The following is a 10753-nucleotide window of genomic DNA, read 5'->3' on the forward strand; positions in this document are numbered from 1 at the left end:
TGATTGTGGATTAGCTTATTTAATGTAAAAAAATTATGCTTAACACAGGCTGATACAAGGAGTGATCCTGTTTTGTGCTGGCCACAGATGTCCCCCAACATTAGCTGAGTGCACTGATTTATTTAGCATGTGATGAAGCCATCTGAAGAAGTTCTAGGATGGAAACACCATTCTGTTTAGTCAGTTGGTGCTCCTGGGTCTGTTAAAAACTGTCAGTTTGGTCTTGTCTAAAATCATAGCAGTTCTCTGTGTACAGCCTTTCAACAAGAACTATTGCTATGCCTACATTTCCTCAGGATGTCCAAGTTACTCATCCTCAATGCTGGCTCTCTGGAGAAAGAGGAATTTGTTAATTGAAGCAAGGAGTGGCCATTCTGCCATGGGCACAAGGGTTTTTTTCAGTCTTTTTTTAACAGCTCAGTGAAGCAAGACGTGAAACTCAATTATTTAAATAAGGACACACTGTGTCTGCTGTATTTTGCATGTGATATATGAACTATAATCCAACTATAATCCATATATCAGGAGCACCTAATTAGATATTCAAGATAGATCACACATGGAAAGAGAAATATACTTTTAACCTAGTAAGGGGACTTCGTGCAGGTGGAAAGGCTGTGATTCATGATCTGAGATAGTTTTTCAGAGCTAATTAAATGCTACTGGTTCAATTACTTAAAACCTGATCATATATTACTGCTAGCTGAAAAGAAGTTAATGATGGCAAGACATTTTTCTTCCCATGGAAGATGTGACCTGAGCTAAGAAATGATTTATTGTTGGTCGTCACAAGAAAAACTTGGAATATATCCCATTATTCTTGCTTATTAGTAGGAAAATGATTCCTCTCTCTCTGAACACATTTCTTGAAGGGAGAGTGAATTTCTGCATAGCTGTGCTGAATAGTTGAGGGGTAAAGTGTGTTCTGGTGAACCACCAGCAACCAGGAGGTGTCACTGTAAGTGCACGTCCTGAGAGACCGTGGATTGGGGAAGTTTCCAGTGCTGCCATATAAACAAGCTTTGGGGTTATTTTGATAACAGCAGTGGCTCAAATGAATTCCATGTGGAGTCTTCCTTTGTCAGGGTTCTGCAGAGAGCTCTCCTGCGTTGCAGGGTTCTGCCCAGTCCAATGGGGGGTAATTCTCATCAGTTAAAGGGCATTCTACCTCCTTAATTTCATGTCACTTCCACAGGGATAGCTGGATGTGTGACTGGCGTGGTGCATGGATAAGCACATGAGAAGCTGAAGAGCTTCCTAGAAAATCCATGATTCTGGAATTGGGACAGAGGAAGGGTAATTCTGTTTCCTAAGCATGCCCAACACCAACTGTGAAGAAAAGGTAGACTTCAGTTTATTGTCTTTAAATCTGGGGGCTTTGCTGTTCACATTCAGCTGGTGGCTCGGTGCTACAGTAAGACCAGCTACTTATTTTTAGCACAATCTTTTATTCATGGAGAGTTTGCAAAATGTGCCCTTAAAAGCACCATCCATAGTCTGTTATTGTGAGCAAGACAAAAGCAAAACCCAGCCCTGTGTGACTTTTTAAATGTACTTTAAGTACAGAGTTACAAGCAGACGTGGTGGGACCTTCTGAAATACCTGTCTGCATTTCCAATGGTATAAATACATGTATATATGTATGGATTTAAGTCTGACTCGAGCTTCCTACCTGAGGTAGAAACATTCTGCTGTATAAAATCTGTGCTTGAACTTCTCTTGACAGAGATGTAAGTGTAGCAGTGAAACATTCATAATGCAAGCCTGCATTAATTCAGGCTTTCTTGGCTCTGACACAGACTCCAGTGCATTTTATGTGCAAGTTCCTAAGCTGTAGGACTTTCCCACGTGGTGATGTTTCTAAATGAAAAGTATTTCTTTGAAAACAGAAGCAAGTTGGGTAAGTAGTGTTTTTATTACAGAAAATGGTTACCTGCAAAATGGAACTGGTAAAGTGTTACCAGACACCAGAAGTGTTTGTGCCTGTGACCCTGAGGGGTGCCCGAAGGGTGGTTGTAGGTGGTGCTCACTGACAGCTTGCATATGTCTGTCTGTCCCTTGTCATGTGAAGTTTGGTCCCTCCCTTTGGCAGGCTGGTGGTGCTTATTTTGTAATAACTGCTGGGGTTGAAAACATGGAAGTACTGAACAACTTCGTCTTTCTTGCTGATGTTTCTCTTTTGTTTCTATTCTGCTTAGTATTGGATCTTAAAAAGTCCTGGACCAGAGTCCAACTGAAGTGAGCCATCCAGTGTGAATTTAGTAATGCTTGAGCTGATTAAACTTTGGTTCTTGGGGAGGGGCAGGATGTTCAGTGGTGCCATGGAGTTTGAACCGTGTTTCTTGTGCTCTGTGTCTTGTTCTCTAAAGAGACACTCCATTATGCAATGCTACAACCACAGGTGGCTGTTGTTGCCATTGGGCATTGCCTGTGTGTGCAACGGGGAGCTGGGCTGGGATTCTGGGACTTCATCCAGCATTCAGACTTTAAAAGAAATTGTCTTGTCTTTCTCTTAATTGGAATACCATACTTTTAAATTGTATTTGGAATTAGATGAGGCTGGGGGTGGAGGGGGGCGGTTTCTAAGCATTTGTTTTGCTTCATTTGAACAACAGTCCAGAACTAAAACTGCAAAATCGCTTAGGCTCTCATTAAACCTTTCTCAGAGAGTGCTAATAAACCATGGTGGTAGGGAAGGATGTCAGACATCCCACAGTTCCCTTCCACATGTGAATTCAAGTTTCTGTGAGAGCTGGTGCTTTTTAAGGGCTTGGTTGTTTGTTTTCTTTTCAGGCTGGGAGAACATCACCTTCTACAATACTGCCTCGCTAATGGAACCTCAGCATGAGGCCTCGGGGTTTGTTTGGTTTTGTTCGGTTTTACACCATTCTCATCTCAAACCTAAGAGGTATTTTGGGCCTGGCATTCACACCTCAATAACCTGCTTTCATCAGCTTTTGGGGAGCTTTAGTTAAACTGTGAAACTGTTCCTTAGCTGTACATGTTGACGTTTCTTTGTGTGGTTTCATGTTGCACAGTGAGGACCTGCTTATAATTGTCACAGCAAGATGAAAAATCCCTCTTAGAGAATGGTTATTAACACATAGGAGTCAGGAGGATGGTTGGAGCCTCAGTCACCAGCAACTCTGTAGATCTTTGGTAAGAACCAAACAATAGAAGGGGTTGCTGGGCGAGTCCTATCATTGCAGGCCCAGTTAAATGCTGATAGGAGGCCATGACTGCCCGAGAAACCCTTACATACAAAAATCCAAGCAATAATCTGGGAGCAACAGCAGAACACCTCCAGGGAAGTTGGGAGGCAAGACAAGAAAACAGCTGTGATTGATGGCACAGAGAAAAGTGGTTTGGTGAGCTGGGTGAATGCACATGGGAATCCCATCAGATAGAATGGAGGTGGTGAGTGTTGTGAAGCTTGTAATGTTCCCTGAGGTCTTGGGGAACACCTTGTCATGATCAATCATTTAGAAAGGGGTAAAAACCCTTAATGGGATATTAATGTGAGGGAATAACCTGAACATAAATTACTGAACAAATTCTGTAATTCCATTATTAATAGCAAAGCTGTGTTCTGGCCTCAGTAAGATCTTTCAGTGTCCCCTGTCACCTCTTGCTTGGTTCTCAGTTCCTCATCCCTGTGCAACTATCTGTGCACCCAGGCCATGAGCTGCCACCCCGGCCAGTCACACAAGGAGCTGGCACACACCACAACCAGCCCAGAGCTGCTGGCTGCCAAGCCCAGCAGAGATGACTCCTGGGCCTCCCCTTCAGTGATCATCTTCCTCAGCCTACAACCTCTTCACCCAGGTACCTGTAGGAACTCACCATCTCCAACACCAGTGCTGCATTTGTTCAATATTGGCCTGTTTAGTTCAAGAAGTGACAGGTAACAGATTCCAAGGAACAGGTAACAAGTGACTGGACAACAGGAAATCCCTCCAGTTATGCCAGGGAAGGTTTTGATTAGATACTAGGAAAATTTTTTTCACAGGGTTTTAAGGGACTGGAAGACTGCCAAGGGCAGTGGTGGAGTCACCATCCTGGAAGTGGCACTTGGGGACAGAGTTTAATGGTGAACATGGTGGTGGTGCTGGGTTCATTGTTGAAAACCATGATCTTAAAGGGCTTTCCAACCTCAGTGATCCTGTGATCCTAAGAAGTTTGAGGTGGGAAAGGTTGGCCAACAGATTAGCAGTATGACTGACCAGCCGTCACTTTGGTGATGGTGTGTGCAGGAGTCAGTGCAGCTGGGGGCAGCTGTACCTAAAACACCTTGTAATGTCTTTATTTTCCTTTTATTTATTTTTAGGTATACACTTACAGCATTTGTGAGATTAATGATCAGATGATGTCTTTGAGCAAAAATACACTATTCAGTGGGAGGAATCAACATTTGACCAGTACTCAGGCTTATTACAGATTGGGGAGAGAGAGTGGTTTTTGGTGTTTCTGCTATTTTTGATGCATTTAAGAATGTTTCCACTGTCGTAGTGGTTTTGTTGGTTGGGCTTTTTGCAGAGAAGCATGGTAGGAGGAGCAACATTTTCTGGAAAATGGGGAAACTTGATTGTGAAATAAAAGAAAAGGTTTCCTTTCAATTTCGCTGGCTCCTTGGGTTGTTTTTTCACTTCGATACGGATGAACAAACACTAATGGCAGTAAAGTTCCTAGGCTGTGGTACCCATTCAGGACAGTCATGTGGACTCTCATGTTTGCAGGACAGAATTTAGGGTATAGCGGGCTTAGCTTCATATACAAATATAATGCAATGCTAAAAATACAGAATTTCCACCCCTTTTGGGACAAAAGTAAGTCTAAGCCAGCTGTGGCATTTAAGCACCAGTCACATTTTATAGTATGATTGCATCTCAGAAACAAAGCTTAGTAGTTTGCTCCTTAGAGCCCATCAGCCACAATAACACTGCAATATATAGAATTTTCATCACCAGAAGAATAGGTACATACCAAAAATTACTTGGGGCAGTTTACTGCAGTAATGGCCAGAGGGATGCACATGATGACGATTTTCATTTCATACTATGGCTTGTCTAAGGATGATGGTGAAAGAATTATGCCTCCTAATGCTCCTTTCCAAGATGACTATGTTTTACTCATATTAAAGGTAGAGGAATGAGATGAGCTGTGAGCGGTTGGATCTTGTGAAAAATGAAGTTTTAAATGTGTACTTCATTGTCTAAATGCTCACAGATGACTTGTCTCCCTATAATAACCTTAGAAAATGTGTTGGCAGCCTATCACATTAATAATCCATACTCATGTGCTACAGGCAGTCCAAAATTCCCCAGACATATTTCTTACCCAAGCTTATAACCAGATTCAAATCAAATCCTACATTTGTGCCAAAAATTGGCATCTCACAGCAAATAATTTTACCTGACTCAAGAGTCTTAAATTCCTGATTTTTCCCAAAGTGAAATTCACTTTAATCTCATGTTAATATATGTATCCTTCAGTCACCTGCAAAAGAATCCCATAACCTTGCAATGGGGATTGCACAGACAGTGGAAGGTGCTGTACACACGTAGCATTACTGTAGGTTTTCCTGGTCATCTAGATTGTATAAGATCCTTTAACATTAATGGGGACAAGTTTTCTCTCTAGGGTGATGTTGAATTTCTCTTTGAGGGTTTTTTCCACCTCTTCATCTTCAAGAGTTACAAATTCTACCAGATCCATGTTTTCCTTGTAGTTGTACGTGGTCTCAGTGAGTGTCCACCCAATTAGCGCTCGGAATCCATCGGTGGTCTGGAGGGTGCAGATGGACTTCTTTGTGAAGAGGGAATCTGGAGAGGTCTGGAGGTATGTGCACTGGAAACGGAAATCTTCCACTGTCCGTGGCTCAAGGCTGAACATATAAACTTTCCGGCACTCTTTCTTCTCCAGCAGGTCAGAGTTGGAGAAGCTCTGGTTGGGGATGTATTGTTTCCGTCTCATTTTCTCCAGGTACCAGACACCATTTATTTCCGTGAAGCGGAAGACGCCGGGAGCCTGGGGCTGGTCTTTCCCTGACACAAGCTCCATCGGCTGCCACATCTGGTAGGACACCCCAAAGCCTCCATCAACGATGTAGGCTTTGCCATCAATGACAACCTTTACCACGAGGTGGGTCATGAGGGTGGCGTAGGCATTCTGGTGGGGGTTGAACACGTACGCCCCCAGGAAGCTGGTGTCATACCCCAGGCTCTTCAGCACCCAGCCCAGCAGCTGGTTGTTTTCCATGCACCAGCCACCCCGCTTCTTCCGCACAATCTTGTTGTAAACATGCTCCAACTCCAACGTAATTTTCTCCCCGCAGTGGATGCTGAGGTTTTCGAAGGGAACAGCACGGATGTGGTGCTGGAATATATCGGTTAAGGTTTCCAAATCTTGTTTTTCAGTGGAGCCTTTATAGCCAGTTCTTGCAAAATATTCTTCAAGGTTCATCTCACCTGTAAAGGAAGGAATTGTGTTTTGGTTTCTTTACATCAGTGATTTATGATGCTGTGGAAAGCTGCCCTGGCTCTGCCAGCAAAGATTCTTGAATCTACTGAACCTCATCAGAGCAGCTTTTAAAGGAAACAAGTATTCCTATCAAATGGCTCCCTGAGCAAAGACTAGTGCACGTGAGGGTTTGCTTTTGTCTTAGAGTCATCCCTCTGGCAAACAGCTGATGCCATTTCAGTTTCATACGAGGCAGCTGTGAGATGGGGATTTGCTGTACTTGCATTGTAACAGCGGGGTGAAGAAGAAATACAAGATCACGCTGGGGAGTGTGTACAAGGGTTCCTGGAAAATGGTCTAAAACCACTGTTCAGTGACAGGATTGTCACTGGGAGAAACAGTGTCATCTGCCAGTGGGAGGGAGGATAGTTTGAGCCAGGATTCACATGTTCTTTTCATGAGTCTGCCACTGATGGACATGACAGTAAATGAATCTCTCGTTCAGTGCACGTTGCTCTTCCACCGCTTACAAAAAGTTAACATGATACTCCTGCATGTTTTGTGAAGTGTCAAGTTTTATTCAGATAATTATAACTGAAAAGACTGACATTTAGAAGAGTCACAGACTACTTAGTCTTGTGTCTGCTCTGAGTGTTGTGGAAACTCCTTTTGGTGTTGGAATAATGGATCTGAATGGAGGTGAGTGGCCTAAAAGACAAAGAGCACATCTCCATTCCCTCCTGTGCCCTGTGTCTCACAGGGTACCCTGAAAATGGACAGGGGCTGCTTTACATCTCTCTAGTCCCAACCTTTCTCAAAACTCACCAATCCTAAAACTCAGCAGTGAACTGCTGAATGTTTACTGCAAACTAGGATTTCTCAGGATGATTCTCAGTGGCAGATTCATGCTGTGCGTATTCACGGTGTAGAGGCAGCTGTTCCAAGAGAATGGAGAGCAGCAGCAAAAACTACACATTACCTCCTACAGAGAGGAATTAACTTTCAGTGATATCTAAGCATTGTTGGAGGATATTCTCAATGTAGTATTTGGTAAGTGTAACATAAAAGTTACACTTTTATGCCAAAATATGGCATTTTTTCTTTTGATTTGCAGAATCCGAGTATATCTGATCCTATCACTCTGACTGTGAATGCTAAATAGATCACACCAGCATAAAACTGGTTCTCGAGTTTATATTACTTGTAATTTTTTTCTGCAGCTCCATAATACGCTTGATCAGCATTAGATCTGGACTGCAGGAGATGAAAGCTACCGTTGTTTTGAATTGTGAGCAGACCAGATGAAAAGGCAGGTACTGAAAAGGCAGCCCCACAAATGTGGCCATGATTTATGCAGAGAAAAACATCAGCAGAAGAACTTTACAGGTGCAAATGAAGGTGTTCATACAAATATATTCCTCACCAGGACTATACACAGTATCAGCAATCCTACTGTTAAAAATATGTTATTTGTTTTCCTTTATCCTAATACATCAGCACATGGACTTTCTGGGTTGCACAACCCAGTTTGTAATTTTTTTTTAAGTTGTTTTTAAAGAGCTCTAATTTTATTCCCTTAAAGCAGAATCTATTGATTATTAGATTGAACTTCTGCTTCCTTTGCACTTGCAATACTTTTAAATAAATTTATCTAAAAGCACGACTTCCAACAAGAAGTTGCAGTTCTAAATTTATATCTACTATTGTATCTAAACAAAAGAATCTATCTCATAGTGAAGCTTCTCCTGAAGAGTGAAAGGTAGAAGAATTGAAATTGCATACAACTGTTTTGCCCTCTTTAAGAGCCCCTGTATAGCAGGTGATATTTTAGCTCTATATCAACACATTTTTAGAACATTTTTCCTAGACAATGTTGCGTATGTTATTGTCCATGACCTTTACCATCATAAAGAAACCAGGTGTTTTGCATCTTTGTTTGGAGGGGTTTTTTAAGAAAATAAACTTACCTCTTAAAAGATCCCTTTTTATTTATTGAGGTATTCCGTTTCTAGATGGTTTATTACAGGGGCAGCAGTCAGGAGTGGATACAGATTGTGAGGGTTGTCTTTCTAAGCTCTGCTGGTGCTTGCTCCTGAATCTTAAATACCAAAAAAGGGCAAAGTCTACCCAAAATGAATTCACATTTTTGGACTTCACTGATCCGTGAGCAAATTAAACTTTGTTTCTTCTCTATTAGTAGATGTTTATGTCTTCCTCTGGTTAAGACCAGAATGAACTCGTTTTCCATGTACAATAATTACAGTAGGCTGTTGCAAATGGCGTTGTAACGTTTTAAAATTAATTGTTATTTTGCAAACCATCACTTCACGGTGGAAGACGTTCATCTGTTCCCTCGTGGGTACACTGAGGTGCCAAGGTGTTGCAGGCTGTGTGTCCTTGTGCTCCATGGATGAACAAATGACCCTTTTTTGCCCACAGAGGATCTTTCTCAATCTGTTCAGCTCCTCAGCTGCAGCAGGAACTTATTGTGGTGTGTGGCCACACCTAATGAATGCCATGGCAAATATTTATTTACATTTCTGCTCTAAAATTGGCCTCCTGCATCCTCAGAGTGCTGCAGTGCTGTTTATTTCATTCTCTCCCAGTCAAGCCTGTCTCCCCTTCATTCAATGGAGGTGGAATGTCAGAGGAGGTCTCTTTGGGGAAGGCAAAGAGCACCTTACACTCCACCTGGGGAAGCACCCGAGTTTTAGGCAAATCAGGTGCCCTGTAGGTCTACGTGGTTGACTAAAACAAGCATCAAACTCTTTTCCTTGGCTGAAGACAGATGTTTTTCTGTTGCTCTCGTTCATGGCACATCCTGTACAGTACCACAGGTATCACAAGGTAAAAGGCTTCTGTGTTATGGATATCTGTTACAGTGGGGATACTGCAACACGCGTATCAAACAACGAGGCCCGTGGAAAAGAAATATATATGGACTGATTCTTGCTAGATGTTTCAGAGATGTTTATTTCTCCAGCTGCATGGCCGGGCTCTGACGAGGACCTGCTCAATCACGGGACCCGAGGGTCCTTGCCCGTGCAGGGGAACACAAAACAAGCAAAGGGGAATGAGGCTGACCAGGGGCCAGGGAAACCCCATGTCTCACCCCCAGGACCCCATGGCAGGGGGGGGAGGGACCCAACATTTCACCTGTTTATTTTTAACAAAAAGAGATTTAGAACTTAACATTGAAAACAACTGGATAAACATAACAAGAACAGTTTTAAAACAAAACAAGCCACCCTCCTGAGTCTTTAAATGTCCAAACAGATTCTCTGGAACATCTTAAGGTTGACTGAAGGGAGACAGGACTCTCCGGGCATGCTTTGTGGGGAAACTGATGCAGGAGAGGGTTTAATTTCTTCCCTCCCCCTCTTCATCCCCCCCTTGGCATCAGAGAGGAGTTTTAGGGAAAGGGAATTGTGTAGGAAAGCCATGGGGCGAAAAATGGATTAGGAATAAACTGGGGATGGGGTAAATTTAGGAAAGGGTTCATACTGGATATAGGGTAAAAGGGGAAAGTAGGTTGTGGGTAGGGAAGTTGTTGGGATGGATATTGTTTATAATTTTGTGCATAACGGCTGCCTTTGACGGGAATACCTCCAGGCCCAGTAACATTCTCTGCTTGTAACCCTTCTTTCCTTGCACTATATCAAATTGTACAGCTTCTCCATCTCCTACACTTTGCAGGTAATTTTTAGGGTTATTCCTTTTAATGGCAGTTCTATGGATGAATAAATTCCCCTGTATCATCTGTGTTATAAATCCATAGTTGTTTTTTACATTGTACCATTTCACAGTTCCTGTGATTTTCGTTGCTACAACTTCTCCTATCACGTGCTTGCGTGTCTGTCGTGGCTGCTGGTCCCGTGTGGCTGCTGCCTTGCTGACTCCAATGTCTCAGCCGGGCCCCCGCGTTGCGGCTGCTCTGTGCCCTCCAAGCAGCGCTGCTCCGGTGCGTCTCTGGGCTCTGCACGGCCCCGCGCTGCCATCGCCGCCGGCCCCGTGCCCTGCGAGCGGTTCCGCTCTGCCAACTCCACGCTGCTTTGAGAGCGGCCCCGTTCCGGCTCGGCGCTGCGCTGCGCGGCTTCTCGTGTCGCTGTGGAAACCGCCGCTTCCCCCTCCCCAGGGCTCTCTGAGCCAGCTGCTCAGAGCAGGCTTCCACGCCGACCCCCGGTTCCTGGCTGCTCGTGGGGGCCGCCTCTCTGCTGCTCGTGGCCCATGGCACCCGCGGTCCCTCACTCACGGTCAAGCAGGGGAGACCCCGAGACAGGGATGGGGTCCGCGG

The 10753-nt window shown here is 43.8% G+C and overlaps 1 protein-coding gene across 1 annotated transcript; it reads right to left on the minus strand.

Annotated features, from left to right (window-relative positions):
* Positions 1 to 5395: 5395 nt before the first annotated feature.
* LOC138117177 (arylamine N-acetyltransferase, pineal gland isozyme NAT-10) lies at positions 5396 to 8513 on the minus strand. The gene is made up of 2 exons (XM_069027249.1): positions 8427 to 8513; positions 5396 to 6467 (listed from the first exon to the last, which is right to left on the minus strand). The coding sequence occupies exon 2, from the start codon at positions 6460 to 6462 to the stop codon at positions 5590 to 5592; it is 873 nt and encodes a 290-aa protein (XP_068883350.1). The 5' UTR covers positions 6463 to 6467; positions 8427 to 8513; the 3' UTR covers positions 5396 to 5589.
* Positions 8514 to 10753: the final 2240 nt, after the last annotated feature.

This window comes from Aphelocoma coerulescens, chromosome 11, assembly GCF_041296385.1.
Source record: "Aphelocoma coerulescens isolate FSJ_1873_10779 chromosome 11, UR_Acoe_1.0, whole genome shotgun sequence".
Taxonomy (NCBI): domain Eukaryota; kingdom Metazoa; phylum Chordata; class Aves; order Passeriformes; family Corvidae; genus Aphelocoma; species Aphelocoma coerulescens.